This window comes from Pleuronectes platessa, chromosome 23 (genome assembly GCF_947347685.1).
Source record: "Pleuronectes platessa chromosome 23, fPlePla1.1, whole genome shotgun sequence".
Classification (NCBI taxonomy): Eukaryota; Metazoa; Chordata; class Actinopteri; order Pleuronectiformes; family Pleuronectidae; genus Pleuronectes; species Pleuronectes platessa.
The window spans coordinates 14,256,562-14,275,233 of record NC_070648.1 but is presented as its reverse complement, the minus strand read 5'-3'; the positions used below and the strand labels follow the sequence as shown (position 1 = coordinate 14,275,233).

The following is an 18,672-nucleotide window of genomic DNA, read 5'->3' as shown; positions in this document are numbered from 1 at the left end:
CTGCAGCAATGCATTAATTCATTTATTTTTCTTCACTTGTCATCCTTCTTTTCATCTGATCTACATATTGGATAGAATTAGAGGTGATCACCAAATTAATAGATAAACATTTCAAACATCCCTGTCACAGAGGTATCATTGGATCCATGGTGTGAGCAAGACAAACAGACATTCATTCACTCACTACCTGCATCAGAACTCTCTGCATAGTGAGATGCCACCAGAGATAAACGAGAACAATGTTGTTTGCATCTTTTTGCATATAGAATTCGACAGAACACTGACTATTTTCAGTAGAAGAGGAGGAGTTGGTGTTACATTTCCCTAAAGCTGCACTACAACTGGTTAAGTTTGGTGTTAGTTGTGAACACTGGCACAGACAGTCCACAGAGCAGCATCAGGATGGAAGGGATCTTCATTGGTGTCTTGTGTCTCTCAGGTCAGTGAATCTAACTGTTTGTATGATGTCTAACAGGAAATCTGAATATAGAGATTAATTTGAGTCCTCATGCATAACAAAAATAACTGGTTTCATCCTCAGGGTGCCTCACCTTCTCCACATGCCTCCTCCATCAGTACCACTTTGTGTCTGATGCAATGAATTGGACTGAAGCTCAGAGCTACTGCAGAGAGAAGTACACAGACCTGGCCACTATTGAAAACACTGAAGAAATGAAGAAACTTCAAGACACAGTTTCTGCTGCTGGTCACAGCTCTAAGGTTTGGATTGGCCTGTACAGTCATATTGACTGGAAGTGGTCAGATGGGTTCAACCAGAGTGGAGCTGAATATAGGAACTGGGATCCTACTGACCCCACTAATCTCAAACCCAACAATGAGCTCTGTGTGATCCAGTTAAATTCTGGCTCATGGTATGATAATAACTGCCATGACCAGCGTCAATTTGTCTGCTACAACGGTAATGATGTGCTTGATATTTAATCTTTACAATACAACATAATATATAAGATGTGATTTTGAAAACCATTGTGTGATCTCAACAATCCCTCTCTTGTTCTCAAACTTAACTGCAGGAACATTAGAGGATTCTGACTTTGTGCTGGGGAATCAAGCAAAGACTTGGTCTGAGGCTCAGAGGCACTGCAGAGAACACTACACAGATCTGGCCACTGTGAGGAACGACGCTGACAACAACAAGACACAGAACTTGATACCCCATGGCAATTGGGCATGGATCGGTTTGTACAGAGATCCTCAGATTTACTGGTCTGACGGGAGTAGCTACTCATTCAGCTCCTGGTATTATGGTTTCAACCCACTTGGCTCGATGAAAGTCATATGTGGTGTTGCAGATTTGGAACAGGGAGGAAAATGGAGGTTATTTTCCTGTGAAGAAAGAAAATCATTTGTCTGCTACAGCGTCCCAAGTGAGAATCTTTTTTTTCTATTTCTGAGTTGCTTGTTTTTGTATTTGTGAGTTTTCTGACAGGCCTGATCAACCTCGTTCTTTGTCTAAGCAGCAGTGAAGACTGTGGTGAAGATGAGGGTGAAGCTAGAGGACTCCTCTGTGGACCTGACTGACCCTGCTGTGAAAGAACAGATTCTGAAACAGGCAAGTCTCCAAAATCCACCCTGAAACATTAACTCATTCATAGACCCTGGACAGATGTATTACAGAGTTTAACATCATCAAATAACCATGAAGGAGACGAGTGAATGTAAAAAAACTCCAGTCACAGATGTTCTACAATGCAAAGCAGCCACAACAATGGAAAGAAGAGTTTTAATCATGTTGACTCAGGTTGACCTAATTATTTATGACATATTATTCTTCGAGGTATTGGTAATGTAGATCTGCATTTTTTTATTTGAGACCAGGAAACATGAATCCTGATTTTGGCATGATGCTATGTGACGATCACAAAATACAAACATTCCAGCAGACAAATATCTTGGTAGCTGAGCAGTTACAGCTCCTGCCACGAAAGAACAGTGTCCATGTAAATATCATCTTTCCAATAAAGACCAAAAATGACTCAAAAGAAAATTTTACTCAGGGACCTGATGCTGTTTATGTGTACAGAGCTGCAGGAGTCAGACAAACAACAATTCTAAATACTCTCCTTTTAATTATTATTATTATTAATAATAATATATGGAATCTTGTTGCTGTCACTTATAACATCTTTCCAATAATAATGATCACTCATTTTTGTTTCTTTCTATACTCTCTCCCCCTCTCCTACTGTCTCTCTTTTCTCTTTCCTCTTTTACACCCCCCTCTCTTTTTTGCCCACATTCAGAGGTTTCTTTCAGTTGATGGAACTTGTCAAAGTGCTTCTCATTGTGGGAACTGTTGGGTTTCTCTATACATTTTAAAGTCTTGACCTTCTATGTTAAGTTCCTTGAGATTATGTTTATTATAATATATATGCAATATAAATCTAATTGAATTAACTAAAAAAACATAACAAGCAAAGGAATCTGTTGAAAGTATTTAAAATAGCTGCTATTTCTGTTTTTCAGCTCCAGGACAGATTGAAGGAGAAAGGACTGAGTGGCGTCACCTTGAAGTGGAAAGAACAGGCTGATGGGAAAGTTTTCCACAAGGAGGAAAAAGGTTCTGACAAGAAAAAAAAAACTGAGCTTTAAAAATTTGACTTCAACTTTCATTGCATGCGCTAATGTTTCATGTCTGCACGTATACACACCTCTATCACTGTACTCAGTTAAACCATACCAATGAATGTTGTTATAGAAAAACTAGGCTTCGTGTGCTTATATGCTTAAACTGTGCGCCTGTGTATAAAGAGCATTAGGAACTTTATGCAGCCCGGGAAGAATGTTTAATTAACACCAGACACAGGGAGAGTCTCCATCGGAAGGAAAATGTAATTAGTTAATAGGCAGGTTATTAATGTTACAGCTTATTATGTCTTATACTAAGGGAATGACAAAGACCCACAGCACAGGTCAAGCCCATGTGAAACAGATTCCTGGTTGCAACTGTACGCTTCCACCAGACAGCACCATATATCCAGCATAAAGAAATGTTATGTTGTATGTGCCCTTACTGGAATTATTGTTTTTTAACCTATATTAAGTGTGTGGAAATGTATCATTAAAAAAAAAATGCAGATATCGCCCGGATCTAATGGAGTGTGGAGAGAGGACCTTCTAAACCGAGTAAGGCCTGAAACTCCAAGATTTATAATGGTGTCAAAGTTAGACCAACAGCCACAACTTTAATACACCATTAGAATCGACCCCTGACGTAACTTTTGGGGGAGACAAAGTCGACTTGGAAAAGTTTGTCTTCCGTTGGGTTCCGGAGCCAGCTCGGATTTACATCTTGTTAAAGAATAAAATCTACCGCAGTGAACTCTGACCATCTCCAGTGAATTCTTTCGATCAACTATTGAGACTCCAGTAATAGCAAAGTATACGTGTTGGAAAAGAAGTGTAGACTCAGCATCTGGTCCAGTATTAGACCTTTTATCTCCAACAGTACATCCTGTAGATTAGGAGACAGTCTCTAGCACCTTTCTATTCGACTCTGGTGACCCCTAGGGGTAAGACCATAGACTGCAGAAGCAATGTATGCATTTGCAGCGCCATTACCCCACCATTCCAAAAACAGGAATGTACACGCACACTGCATGTACAACACACACACACGCACACACAATCACAAACTTACAGCAACCAATATTGTAGTGTTCTTTAACACAGCAGTGGCCAGAACAGCAGTAATAAAGTGGAATGAACTCAGCTCCAACAGTGTCAACACAAACTGAATTCATGAAAGCGCTTACAGTTTTTCTCAGTTGTTAACACACACAAAGCGAAAATTTGGCACAATTTGCACAACCTTCACTTCATGTACCAATCGCTCGACCCAATTTGGCACTACTTCACACTCCCTTATCTGCATTAGACTCTGACTTTCCTTCTTTACACTCTTATGTCAATTACACATCACCTTGTTGTCAAAACACTACACACAATGTTCAGTTGTTGCACACACTTCTCAAGTAAAATCTCAAAGTATCAACCCACAACACACAAATACTCAAATCTCTAAACATTCAGGTCTGTTGAGCAATTTCACAGCATTTACACAGCCGAACAGGAGACTGACATTGTAGATATGGTTCGTGAGAACAACTCTATCACACTCAGACAAATAAAAACTAGGATCCTGGCTGACCATGCTACATTTAGAAACGTCCAGACCCTCAGCCTCTCTACATTGGAGCGTTTTCTTCATAGGAATGCCATGCGGATGAAACAAGTGTTCAGGGTCCCATTCGAACGGAACACAGACTGCATCAAGGAGTTACGGCGAGAGTTTGTGCTTGTAAGTACCAACATTCAGCACTGACACATGCATGTATTGTACCTGTTATCCAATATTGTTCCTTTTCTACAGTGTCTCACACTGGGGGGGTTGAGCAGGTTGGTTTACAGTTTCTGTGTGTACCGAAATAAACCTTTTTTTGGCTGCATATTTGTGTGCTGTTTTATGTTTGACTATGAAAAAAGTAGGCCTACACTGAGACATTTTACAAAAGGAGAAATGTTTCGTTCTCCAGAGTCATTGTCATTTATATGGTATGTTCCATTTCGATGATTGTGTTTTCAATTTTTTACCTCAGTGTGCTGTAAATGCTTGGTAGTGTGCAAGCAAATGCTTAGTTGTGTGTACTCAATGAATGGTATGTGTGTGTCATTTGAAAATATGGCTGTGTGTACCAAATGAAAACACGAGTTCCATTTTGTGAACAGTTAAGAGATTTGATGGCAAAGAGTCATCTTGCAAAGGGAGTGTCAGGTTTAGCATTTTGTGTGTGAGGTTTTCAGTTGTCTGTGTGCAGTTTTGAGAAAGCCGTTATTGTTTTGAAAAACGTGTGTTAACAATTGTGAAAAACTGTAACACAAAAATTGTATTTTTACTTCTAATGTGGTTGTTTTCATTACCATTAGTTGGCTCTGTAGACCGAATTATTACTATGGCTTGTCAATAATAATAATGAACTAGAACAATGCTAACTAAAGAGTTTTAAAAGACAGAACTAGATCAGGTACGTACGTGGAAATGGTTGGGTCAGTCCCCTTGGACCCTGGGGCCTTCACACCCCCCATATTGCTCATCTTTCTCCTTGTGGATTTTTTTACGTTTTCATTTCCAACATGTAGAACTAAGGGCTGTCTCATAACCTCCAAACTGCCTGATTCTGGAGCTGAAATAATAAATCCTGTATTTAGGTGAAGATTTTGGGACTGGATCCCTCTGGTTTGTGTTTCTAGTTTGACCAATCACATTTACTCCCGGCTTTGTATGTCGGAGGTCACTTTTTGCAAAAACGATGTCGGACACTATAGTTTTCTCTGGAGCTCTTCCTAACACAACATGTCAGGTGATGACATGTTTAGCAGGATGTTGTCTTTTAACCGCTGTCTGTCGAGGTGGTGTCCTGTAAATGGTGTGTGCTTTGTAGACAGTTTTTGAAGGAAACCCGGTCTTGTTAGGAGAGACGGCGTTCCTGCTTATTAACAATGGCACTTGTATTTTGACATGTCCATAATTCTCACTACCGACCTGAAGTTCAACGTCTACCCAGCCATCAAGACGAAAGTCTGTGCCCTTAGCTGCAGAGAATTCCAAAGGCTGCTCGGAAAGGACGGATTCAAGTGGCTGGATTCGGACATTGGGGAGTGCTTTGTCCATCCATGCTCTCTCTACCATTATCACTTGGGCCGCTGAGTCGAGCACCTTTTCAAGAGGGACTCCATTGATAGCCCATGGGACCATACATTGCTTTCCTATGAGTCGTGCTAGATGCTTTCTTGGTGGTGGTTGGGACCGTGTTGGCACTCCCCCACGGCCAGCTGTTTTAGATTGGCTGGCTTGTGCTGGGAGCTCCTCAGCTGTCACGGTCACTGGCTGCTCCTCTTCAGTGACCTCAGCCCGTTTCCCGATATCGTTCTCTGCAGACAGTCGATGGCTCGATGTCCAGCTTGGCCAAAAAAACAGTGAGGGCCGCTCACCTTGCTCTGCTCAATTCAGCTGCTGCAATGCCCCTAGTCTCAGATGATGGGAGGTGAGGACGGGTTGAAGGTGGGCAGGGGTCCGCAGGTGCCACAGTATCACAAGGTTTTGCCATGTAGTTGAGATGTTTGGTCAGTAAGGGCACTTGTGCAGTCAGTTCTCGAATAGCAGCACGGTTAGCATTAACTTAGTGTCAACATTAGCTTGCTTGAGTCACGACTGACAAGCTGAGCTGTCCTTACAGTCACTGGCCTCCTCTTGTTTTGCTGCTAAGCATTACTTAATTCTTGGAAAAGCTCAGTTCTGTTTTTGTCCCTGATGTGGGCACGGAGAAACCGCTTTTACTCAGTTAAATCACTTTTGTTAGTTAACATATCTCTAAATGTAACAGGTTTTATGAGCTTAATCACAGTGAGAATTACCCATGACTCTGTGGAGTACCTTCTTCATTCAATCAAATATATTTGTATAGCCCATATTCACAAATCACAATTAGTCTCATAGGGCTTTAACTAGGAGTGACATCCTCTGCCCTTAACCCCCAACAGCAGTAAGGAAAAAAAAAACACAAAAAAAAACCTTTAACTGGGTAAAAAGAACGTAGAAACCTCAGATACACATGTGAGGGACGGACAGAAGTGCAATAGATGCCACGTGTAACGGAGAACATCAGAAAGATAAGGGTGTTTGAGACTGTAGGGATGACAAGTAAACCTGAATTCTGGGAGTGCAGTGCTCTATGTGGGTTTATAAGCTCTTTTAGGTATAATGTTGCCAAATTAATTTTATTTTTGACTCCAAGGTCAAGGTCCATCAGTGTGAGATCGCATCATCCATAGCTGTTTTAGCTAAAGTGGACTACATGGAATACGACTGGAGAGGATATCACTGTTGAAAGCAAATCATAAAAAAGCGAGACTGGAATTTGCTAAATTGCTTATTGACAAGCCACAAAGCTTCTGGGAGAATGTCCTTTGGAAGGATGAGACAAAACTGGAGCTTTTTGGCAAAAATGAAGCCTACAAAGAAAGAACACTATACCTACTCTGAAACATGGAGGAGGCTCGGTTATGTCCTGGGGCTGCTTTGCTACATCTGACAGAGGATGTCTTGAATCTGTGATGGGTACAAGGAAATCTCAAGATTCTGGATTCTGGAGCGAAATGTGCTGCCCATTGTCAGAAAGCCTGTTCTCAGTAGCAGGTCATGGGTCCTCCAACAGGATCCCCCCCGTAAACGCTTATTAGCATCACGCCAACGACTGAAATATGAGGTTTAACTTAATACAGAAAAACGTCCAACTACAGATTCAAATTCAAACCCCAATAAATTAGCCTTGCTGGTTTTTGGGTTGAACAACAAAGACATACTTTAGCTGGCATCAGAAATGCAGTCAGTTAATTTTCTCTTTCATTGGGCCCACTGAAGAACCAGGTCGCTAAGTGGTACATGAATTCTATTCATCTACTCCACAGCAAAGAAACCAGTTTAAACATTTTTCATAGTTAGTGTTAGTTTACAAAGTTTACCCACCATGACAAGTTTCACTCTGTCTGTAAAATGTAAATCAAGTCATTTTAGCTTTTCCCATGTAACTCCACTAACATTTAGGGGGCAGTGTGTATGGCTTGTACTTCAGTGAGCCACCAGGGAGCAGTCAAGACTGTTGGCTTCACCATTAACACCTATATAATGTCATCTGTAAAAAAAATTATGTGGGTGTTAGAAGATCTGTAAACCAGTTACTTTGGTTTGAGTTTGTAAACCACACATTTATAACTGAAACCCTGAAATATAAACTGAGGGAGTAAAGTTTAAAAGGAGTTGGAAGTTATCAGGTGCAAGGAAAAATGCTTAAAAGTTGCATTATGGGAAATGTAGGTCAGAGACAGTCCTCCCTTGGCCTCTGCTTCCATGTTCATTATTTGCATAATTGTCTCTGACATCAACAGTCAAACCCATGAAACTAGAACTTTATAATGGAACAGGAAGTTAAAGAACTTCACACACATATTCTCTTGATAGAGATTAGGAAACATTGACCTCTCACACAGAGCTCTCAACTTTCTCTCTAAGGTTTCTACGTTCTTTTTACCCTGTTAAAAGGGATTTTAGTAGTTTTTCCTTACTCTTGTTGAGGGTTAAGGGCAGATGATGTCACACCATGTTAAAGCCCTATGAGACAAATTGTGGTTTGTGAATATGGGCTATACAAATAACATTTGATTGATTGACTGAACTTTATGGAGGTACAACACTCAGTTACTGTAACATCACTGGGATAGTTTTACTGATTATCACTAACACGTATAATCTTGTTTTTATATGCAGAATATCAACAAAAATACTTTTTACATGTTTTTGGGAGTATTAGTGTGTACTCATGATCTAGATATATTGTTTGCTTCTTCCACACGTCTTTATGAATGTACTCTCCTGAAAGCACAGTTTATATGTAGAACAGTTAACCCCTCCCTCTCTTACCTTTCCTGAAGCCTCGTGGGGAAGGAGCGTCTCTTACAGATGTTACAGTAGCATGTTGGAGGCCCAGCGCTAGAAGCAGGCTCGAGCCCTTTCTCCAGGGTTTTTACACACAAGCTTTTGTTTGTGTGTTTGAGTATGGACTACAAACACACAAGGAGACAATCAGTCACAAGGGTTGTGTTTGTCTTCTATGAAGAATTATTCAATCCCTTCTAAGAGGTGACACATTTAAATATTGTTTGATTAATTAATATATATCCATTGAAATAGTGTGCATACATATTTTACAGAAGTAAAACAAAATATTTCAATTGTTTCACTTATCACATTCATGAACGCAAAATCAATGATTTTAATTGGGGGACCAATTGAGACATTGGTTGATTCTCTGATTTTCTTTGGCGGGCATTTTCTCATTCTGCTTTGAGCTGCAAGCCAGAGTCACTGCTGCAGGTGGAAGACCAAACCTTGGTGAGTAAATATATTCAATGTTTCCTGCTGTCAAATAATGTGCATTCCGTAATATTGACCGAAATATGCGTATCAGCCATCAAAACTTAATCCAGGCAACTTTTGCTCGTTTTTTTGTCAAATCGGAATTGGGGGGCAATCTGGTTAGCAAGCTGGTAATGTCCGCCTTTTCCTCGCTGCAGAGTGACTGTAACTCACTAAAGGTTTAAATGAGTTACAGTGGTGACTTGCCCAGGTCTGTAACCACTACTAGTCTTTAGTCCTAAGCCACAGGAATTTTTTAGCAGCCACAATGTGTTGTATGTATAGGAATTATGAACTCACACCGGAAGCATAATGTCCGCACAACGTCGCCACCGTTGTTCAGCATTGTAATTAAAAAGTGTTTTGTATTTGGGTTGTTTAAGCCTCCACCACTGAGGGTGCAGAGAGGGACATTGCACTTACAATCATGGGGACATACACTGTCCGACGCCACGGAGATGTGGAGCCAGAGGACGTGGGAATCGTGACTGAAGGCATCAGAGTCGTGGACAACTTAGGAAGGGTGATAATGGGGTTCATCATGCTGTTTGGGATCATTAATGCCCTTGATCGGAGCTTTCCAGACAACCTCAAGTACACTTTTGAGTTTATTCAGAAATGAATTTGAATTGGCACAAGGTCAATGCAAAGATACAGCAGCTGAAAATAAAGTTGTTTGCATGAGCAGGAAACACAGCCGAAAAGTTTTGCGACCTCAGTGATGTTTCCCTCGGTTTTCACATAACTTCCCCTTTCCATCTATGTGTCTTTGACTCTGCTCTACATCACTTGTGTTGTTCTGCCTTGTCACCTTCATGACTCTCAACTCAGGCCAAATGGACATAAACACGAGTTTACTGTAGTTTTCATTGGTTGTGAATGACCTCTTAATGGTGCCAGTCACTCTGTTTCAGATTAGAAGCTACATTTAAATTACTGCTTTAATGAGTTATAATGAGTTAAAACCAGATTCTGTTGGTCTGTATGTGATTTTTTGGTCTGAATGATGTTCAGCTCCTATTTGAGGTCCTGGGAGATGATGGTGCCCAGGAAGCGGAAGGACTCTGCAGTGGCGACTGGGGCGTCTCTCAGGGTGATGGGGGTGGGTGGGGCTGGGTTCCTTCTGGATGTCATGTTGAATATGAAGAGAACACTGTTGTTTTCTTGGCCTCTTAATGCTGCAAGTAACTCAGCTACAGAACTATTAAGATTACGTGCACCTCAAAAGGTTTAACATTAAAGAAAAGTGTATTCAAGTAAAAGTTAATATATTATTAAAAATATATGTATTTTAATTGATATTGAATTCAGGATTACTGACAGGATTGTGTTACTTTTATGACCTGAACAGTTTCTGTGCATTTTAAAATTACAATAAACCTCATTCGAGGTTTGTCTCATGGGTCTAAACGAGGATCAGATGAAAAGCAATATTACCTCATTAATTTCCAATTATATAATTTTGTGTTGGACTAACTGAAATCAATTTAACATCATCTACGTAGATATTTTACATTAGCTGCCTTAAAAAATATAAGATGGTGTGATTTAAATCAACTTAACTTATCAACCAGTTAATGTAATAATGTTTTTTAGCTTTATGTGAGATAAATTAGTTCAACTAATGCTAAGAAATTATATTGCAGGGAATTTATTAAATTGAGTCGGAGCTACAATTGAATTGAGTTCACCCAATGAGTTATTTTTTTCAATGAAGCCAATGACAGGAAGTATCTTTCACAATTACAAATAAATTCATTGATTTCAGGGTATTTAATGAATTGTACTTTCACTTTTTCAGAAAGTGTAACTGAGCAGTTGATTGGCTGGTGTACTGCAGGAGTCTATCTCAGTCTCAGGATGGTTGGGGTCAGGGGGTAGTTCAGAGGAACATGTTGTTCTCCTCCATCCCGGTTCAGCACAGCTCTAACACAGCCTCAGAGTTTGAGACAAGAGAAGATGTAAAAAAGTCACTAACAGTGACACATGGGAGGAACAGGAAGTGAAGGTCACAATAAAACTGGAAATGGCACAACATGGACATAACTAAACTGAGGCGGGGGACACACAAGGAAGGGGAAGATTAAAATACATAGTACAAGTCCAAACAAAATTTCATAACTTAAATGAAAAGTCCAAAAAATGGCTGCTATATAGAGCACTATATAGTGAGCTCATCAGTTAATAACAAAAGGATTTCAGACACTATTCGATGCATTTTGTCTGCTTCGAAAAATGACATCATTGCCACAGGAATAAAATGACAACAACATGGGAAATCCCAAACTAAATTTAAAATATTTTTTCTGTACCTTTATTAAGAAAATAAACATGTTGGATGATCATCTTTGAATGTGGAAATAAACTTGTTTCCCACACTTCGTGCTGCCTGATTAATGTTGTTGTTAGCATCTTTACCTTTTTGCATAAAGAGTTCCACAGAACACTGTCTATTTTCAGTAGAAGAGGAGGAGCTGCTGTTACATTTCCCTAAAGCTGCACTAGAACTAGTTAAGTTAGGTGTTAGTGGTGAACACTGGCACAGACAGTCCACAGAGCAGCATCAGGATGAAAGGGATCTTCATTGGTGTCTTGTGTCTCTCAGGTCAGTGAATTTCATTGTTTGTATGATGTCTAACAGGATATCTGAATGTAAAGATTAATGTGAGTCCTCATACATAAGAAAAACAACTGGTTTCATCCTCAGGGTGCCTCACCTTCTCCACATGCCTCCTCCATCAGTACCACTTTGTGTCTGATGCAATGAATTGGACTGAAGCTCAGAGCTACTGCAGAGAGAAGTACACAGACCTGGTCACTATTGAAAACACTGAAGAAATGAAGAAACTTTACGACACAGTTTCTGCTGCTGGTCACAGCTCTAAGGTTTGGATTGGACTGTACAGTCACATTGACTGGAAGTGGTCAGATGGGTTCAACCAGAGTGGAGCTGAATATAGGAACTGGAGTGAGAGTGCCCCAAACTATAAGGATGCCAATCAGCTCTGTGTGAACTTTAAGGGAAATGGAAAATGGCATGATTATAGGTGCAATGTGCGGAGGTCATTCGTCTGCTACAATGGTAATGATGTGCTTTATATTGATATTTACTATACAACGTGTATGTATAAGATAAGATTTTGAAAACCATTGTGTGATCTCAACAATCCCTCTTTTGTTCTCAAACTTAACTGCAGGAACATTAGAGGATTCTGACTTTGTGTCAGTGAGTACAGTAAAGAATTGGACTGAGGCTCAGAGGCACTGCAGAGAACACTACACAGATCTGGCCACTGTGAGGAACGACGCTGACAACAACAAAATACAGGAATGGAATGAGTGGTCATGGATCGGTTTGTACAGAGATCCTCAGATTTACTGGTCCGATGGGAGTAACTACTCATTCAGCTCCTGGTATCAGGGTGAACACCCACTTGGCTCGATGAAAGTCATATGTGGTGTTGCAGACTTGAGGCAGGGAGGAAACTGGAGGTTATTTTCCTGTGAAGAAAGAAAACCATTTGTCTGCTACAGCGTCCCAAGTGAGAATCTTATTTTTTCTATTTCTGAGTTGCGCTTGTCTGGGTATTTGTGAGTTTTCTGACAGTTCTGATCAACCTCGTTCTTTGTCTAAGCAGCAGTGAAGACGTTGGTGAAGATGAGGGTGAAGCTAGAGGACTCCTCTTTGGACCTGAATGACCGTGCTGTGAAAGAACAGATTCTGAAACAGGCAAGTCTCCAAAATCCACCCTGAAACATTAACTCATTCATAGACCCTGGACAGATGTATTAAAGAGTTTAACATCATCAAATAATCATAAAGGAGATGAGTGAATGTAATAAAACTCAAGTCACAGATGTTCTACAATGCAAAGCAGCCACAACAATGGAAAGAATAGGTTTAATCATGTTGACTCCTTTAATTATTTATGACAGATTATTCTTCGAAGTATTGCTAATGTAGATCTGCAGTTTTTTATTTGAGACCAGGAAACATGAATCCTTAGTTTGGCATGATTGCAATGTGACGATCAAAAAATACAAACATTCCAGCAGACAAATATCTTGGTAGAACAGGGTCCATGTAAATATCATCTTTCCAATGAAGATCAAAAATATCTCGAAAGAAAATGTTACTTTGGGACCTAATGCTGTTAATGTGTCCAGAGTTGCAGGATTAAGACAAACAACAATTCTAAATACTCTCCTTTTACTTGTTATTATTATTATTATTAATAATAATAATAATACATGGATTCTTTTGCTGTCACTTATAACATCTTTCCATTAATAATTATCACTCATATTTGTCTCTTTCTATACTCTCTCCACCTCTCCTACTGTCTCTCTTTTCTCTTTCCTCTTTTACACCCCCCTCTCTTTTTTGCCCACATTGAGTCTGGTTTTAGAGGTTTCTTCCAGTTGATGGAGTTTTTCTCTCCACAGTCTTTAAAGTGCTGCTCATTGTGGGAACTGTTGGGTTTCTCTATACATTTTAAAGTCTTGACCTTCTATGTTAAGTTCCTTGAGATTGTGTTTATTATGATATATATGCAATATAAATCTAATTGAATTAACTAAAAACCCATAACAAGCAAAGGAATCTGTTGAAAGTATTTCAAATATTCTCCATTTCTGTTTTTCAGCTCCAGGACAGATTGAAGGAGAACGGACTGAGTGGCGTCACCTTGAAGTTGAAAGAACAGGCTGATGGGAAAGTTTTCCACAGAGAGGAAAAAGGTTCTGACAAGAAAAAACAAACTGAGCTTTAAAAATTTGACAACAACTTTTATTGCATGCGCTAATGTTTAATGTCTGCACGTATACACACCTCTATCACTGTACTCGGTTAAACCATACCAATGAATGATGTTGTAGAACAACTAGCCTTTGTGTGGTTATATGTTTAAACTGTGCGTCTGTGTATCAGGAACTTTATGCAACCTGGAAAGAATGTCTAATTAACACCGGACACAGGGAGAGTCTCCATCAGAAGGAAAATGTAATGAGTTGCTAGGCAGGTTAATAATGTTACAGCTGATTATGTCTTATACTAAGGGAATGACAAAGACCCACAGCACAGGTCAAGCCCATGTGAAACAGATTCCTGGTTGCAACTGTACGCTTCCACCAGACAGCACCATATATCCAGCATAAAGAAATGTTATATTGTGTGTGCCCTTACTGGAATTATTGTTTTTTAACCTATATTAAGTTTGTGGAAATGTAATCATTAAAAAACATGCAGATAGACATCGCACGAATGTAATGGAGTGTGGAGACAGGACCTTCTAAATCGAGTAAGGCCTGAAACAGAGGCCTCCAGAACTCCAAGATTTATAATGGTGTCAAAGTTAGACCAACAACCACAACTTGAATTCACCATTAGAATCGACCCCTGAAACAAAGTCGACTTGGAAAAGTGTGTCTTCCGTTGGGTTCCGGAGCCAGCTCGGGTTTACATCTTGTTAAAGAATAAAATCTACTGCATTGAACTCTGACCATCTCCAGTGAAATATTTTGACCAACTGTTCAGACTCCATTAAAAGCAAAGTATACGTGTTGGAAAAGAAGTCAGGACTCAGCATCTGATCCAGTATTACACTTTTTATCTCCAACAGTGCATCCTGTAGATTAGGAGACAGTCTCTAGCAGCTTTCTGTTTCGACTCTGGTGACCCCTAGGGGTAATACCATAGACTGCAGAAGCAATGTAGGCATTTGCAGCGCCATTACCCCAATGTACACGCACACTGCATGTACAACACACACACACACACACACACACACACACACACACACACACACACACACACACACACACACACACACACACACACACACACACACACACACACACACACACACACACACACACACACACACACACACACACACACACACACACACACACACACACACACACACACACACAAAACCAATCAAAAACTTACAGCAACCAATAGTGTAGTGGGCTTTAACACAGCAGCAGCCAGAACAGCAGTAATAAAGTGGAATGAACTCAGCTCCAACAGTGTCAACACAAACTGAAGTCATGAAAGAGCTTAAACACAAAGATAACATGTTCATTTTTACTTCTAGTGTGGTTGTTTTCATTACCATTAGTTGGCTCTGTAGACCAGATTATTACTATGGCTTGTGAATAATAATAATGAATTAGAAAAAATGCTAACTAAAGAGTTATAAAATACAGAACTAGATAAAGTACTTAAGTGGAAATGGTCGGGTCAGTCCCCTTGCACCCTGGGGCCTCCACACCCCCCATATTGCTCATCTTTCTCCTTGTGGATTTTTTTACGATTTCATTTCCAACATGTAGAACTAAGGGCTGTCTCATAACTTCCAAACTGCCTGATTCTGGAGCTGAAATAATAAATCCTGTATTTAGGTGAAGATTTTGGGACTGGATCCCTCTGGTTTGTGTTCCTATTTTGACAAATCACATTCATTCCGGGCTTCGTATGTCAGAGCTCACTAAAGTTAATTTTGAGTGGGTAGGTGCTTTTGCAAAAAAAAGTCGGACACTATAGTTTTCTCTTGACCTCTTCCTAACACGACAGGTGATGACATGTTTAGCCGCATGTTGTCTTTTAACCGCTGGCTGTCGAGGTGGTGTCCTGTACATGGTGTAGGCTTTGTAGAGAGTTGGCAAACTTTTTGGAGGAAACCTTTTCTGGTTAGGAGAGACGGCGTTCATCCCACTTGGGATGGAGCAGCTCTCTAATCTAGGAATATTACTCAGTTTATAAATCCCAAATGACAACCCAGAGTTGGGACCAGGACGCAGTGTAATGTACTGAGAGGTGTAGGATTCAAAAACTCGACTCTGAAACAGAGATGATAATGAATCACTTTTACTGGACGATTATGGTACACAGAGCCGCAGTCCAGTAACAACAATATTCCAATAAGGGTCGGCAGTAGCCGAAGTCGAGGGAGACCGAGACCAGGTTCAGTACACAGGTAAGGCAGTCCAATAATAAGCAAACGATTCCAATGAGTGTCAGGCAGTAGCAGGGGTCGGTGAAGATCCAGTCTAGGGTCGGTACATGGGTAGACAACAGAACAGGCAGAGGCACAGACAGGGAAAAAGCAGAAGCTGAATCGGTTACATGGTCCGGGGTCAGAATCACTGGAAGTCTACTAATCATGGGAATCGCTGGAATGCTTGAAACACGGGGGAAACAAAGCCGAACTGGCAACGCGACACAGGATCACACAGACTAAATACACTGGGTGACGAGGAACAGGTGCAAACAATCGGGGAGGAGCTGACAATCAACAAGGTGGAACACAAACAAGGGAGGGAGTGAGGAATCTGAAACGAGAGGAGAGGTGAGTAAACATTAACAACACAGAACAGAAGAATAAACGATAAATATCAGGCCAACTTAATGTTAATAATCAGGACTGGACGTAACACGCAGAGCTGCAGTAATACACACTTCTCTGCGCTCCCTCTGGATCAGTCATAGAGCCACAACCCCATAGAGACTGTGTCTGTCCACCCGTCCCATCAAATTATTTAACTCAGAAGGAAAATTCTACATATAAAACTAATATAAATTAACAAATCCTCTGCAATTACTCATCAAACAAGTTGATTTAATGTCCCTCACTTAGACACCCCCGTCATGTAAATACACACGTTCCCTGAGACTTTAGCCGAGGAGGTGGAGATGCTGTAACTTGTTAAACATAGTAAATTAGCTCCCTGGTGTAATTTCCAACACACATGAATTAAAACATGCGTCAGGAAAACTAAAAAAGGAAGTGGTACTCCAACAACTGTGTGGAAAATCACCTAGCCTGGAAAAATTGTGTTAAAGTTTATAAGAAGGCCCTCCACAAAGCAAGAGCTGCCTACTACTCGAAACCAATAGAAGAAATTAAAAACAGCCGCAGGTTTCTCTTCAGCTCTGTAGCCAGGCTGACAGAGAGTCACACCTCCTGCGGACCCAGAATTCCTCAATCCCTGAATAGCAATATCTTTATGACCTTCTTTAATGATAAATTCTAACCATTATAATTTAAATCAACCATCTCCTGCCCTAAATTGGCACTAATACCCTATCAAGAATAGAAATCTCAGAAACAGCTGAGAATCTTACCAATTATTTAGACAGCTTCTCTCTGAGGATGTTACACTTTTTTAAAGCCCTATGAGACAAATTGTGAATTGTGAATATATACTATACAAATAACATTTGATTGATTTATTGAACTTTATGAATGAAAACACTCAGTTACTGGAATATCCCTGGGATAGTTTTACTGATTATCACAAACACATAGAATCTTGTTTTTATATGCAGTATATCCCAAACTTTTTACTGTCCCATACCCCTTCAGACCTTCAATCTCCAGCTACGTACCCCCCGCAGCCCGTGTGATAGGACACGAAAGATGTTGAGTCATGCAAAACGCAAATCAAATATTGACCCCTGGGGGTACATGTACCCCAGTTTGGGAACCAATGCAGTATATCAACAGAAAGACTTTCTACATGTTTTTGGGAGTATAAGTGTGTACTCATGATCTATATATGTTGGTTGCTTCTTCCACACGTCTTTATGAATTTACTCCCCTGAAAGCACAGTTTATATGCAGAGAACAGTTAACCCCTCCCTCTCTTACCTTTCCTGAAGCCTCTTGGGGAAGGAGCGTCTCTTACAGATGTTACAGTAGCACGTTGGAGGCCCAGCGCAGGCTGCAGGCTCGAGCCCTTTCTCCATCTGAGAGCTTTCCAGGCCCTGATGACACACAAGCTTTTGTTTGCGTGTTTGGGTATGAACTGTAAATACCACTAGTCTTTAGTTTTAAGCCACTGGCATTTTTAGCAGCCGAAATGTGTCATATGTATAAGAATTATGAGCTCATATAGCAACGCACCAGACGCATCACGTCTGCGCCGCTCAATGGCTCTGTGTCACAGTTGTCAGTTTTTTCACAGCGGCAGCGTAATTTTCTATCATGTTGTTCAGCATTGTACTTAAAAAGTGTTTTGTATGTGGGTTGTTTAGGCCTCCACCAAAACTGAGGGACGAACTGCCGACCTTCAGGTTGGAGGACGACCACTCTACCCCTCAGCCACAGCCGCCCATGGGGACATACACTGTCCGAAGTGATGGAGATGTGGAGCAAGAGGACGTGGGAATCGTGATTGAAGGCATCAAAGTCATGGACAACTTAGGAAGGGTGATAATGGGGTTCATCATGCTGTTTGGGATCATTAATGCCCTTGATCGGAGCTTTCAAGACAACCTCAAGTACACTTTCGAGTTTATTCAGAAATGAATTTGAATTGGCACAAGCTCAATGCAAAGATAAAGCAGCTGAAAATAAAGTTGTTTGCATGAGCAGGAAACACAGCCGACAAAGTTCTGTGATCTCAGTGATGTTTTTCCTGGGTGTGATATTTTTAAAGACTGGATTTCTATGAGCTGGGAGAAGGATGTTCACATATGGAAATTTTGTCCACATAACTTCCCCTTTCCATCAATGTGACTTTGACTCTGCTCTACACCATTTGTGTACTGCTGCCTTTTCACTTTCATGACTCTCAACTCAGGCCAAATGGACATAAACACGATTTTATTGTAAATTCCATTAGTTGTGAATGACCTCTTAATGCTGTTAGTCACTGTGTTTCAGATTAGA

The 18,672-nt window shown here is 40.5% G+C and overlaps 2 protein-coding genes across 2 annotated transcripts; both read left to right on the top strand.

The window, feature by feature from the left end:
- Nucleotides 1-345: 345 nt before the first annotated feature.
- On the top strand, nucleotides 346-3,328 carry LOC128430546 (secretory phospholipase A2 receptor-like). Its single transcript, XM_053416646.1, has 5 exons — nucleotides 346-439; nucleotides 542-919; nucleotides 1,035-1,388; nucleotides 1,482-1,573; nucleotides 2,488-3,328. Exons 1-5 carry the CDS (start codon nucleotides 403-405, stop codon nucleotides 2,611-2,613), a joined length of 987 nt encoding a protein of 328 aa, XP_053272621.1. The 5' UTR covers nucleotides 346-402; the 3' UTR covers nucleotides 2,614-3,328.
- Nucleotides 3,329-11,458: 8,130 nt separating this feature from the next.
- On the top strand, nucleotides 11,459-14,487 carry LOC128430545 (macrophage mannose receptor 1). Its single transcript, XM_053416645.1, has 5 exons — nucleotides 11,459-11,597; nucleotides 11,700-12,074; nucleotides 12,190-12,534; nucleotides 12,631-12,722; nucleotides 13,639-14,487. The coding sequence occupies exons 1-5, from the start codon at nucleotides 11,561-11,563 to the stop codon at nucleotides 13,762-13,764; spliced, it is 975 nt and encodes a 324-aa protein (XP_053272620.1). The 5' UTR covers nucleotides 11,459-11,560; the 3' UTR covers nucleotides 13,765-14,487.
- Nucleotides 14,488-18,672: the final 4,185 nt, after the last annotated feature.

Coding starts and splice junctions, on each gene's coding strand:
- LOC128430546 (XM_053416646.1), top strand. CDS start 403: ATGGAAGGGATCTTCATTGGTGTCTTGTGTCTCTCAG. Junction 440..541: donor TGGTGTCTTGTGTCTCTCAG/GTCAGTGAATCT, acceptor TTTCATCCTCAG/GGTGCCTCACCTTCTCCACA. Junction 1,574..2,487: donor AAGAACAGATTCTGAAACAG/GCAAGTCTCCAA, acceptor TCTGTTTTTCAG/CTCCAGGACAGATTGAAGGA.
- LOC128430545 (XM_053416645.1), top strand. CDS start 11,561: ATGAAAGGGATCTTCATTGGTGTCTTGTGTCTCTCAG. Junction 12,535..12,630: donor TGTCTGCTACAGCGTCCCAA/GTGAGAATCTTA, acceptor TTGTCTAAGCAG/CAGTGAAGACGTTGGTGAAG. Junction 12,723..13,638: donor AAGAACAGATTCTGAAACAG/GCAAGTCTCCAA, acceptor TCTGTTTTTCAG/CTCCAGGACAGATTGAAGGA.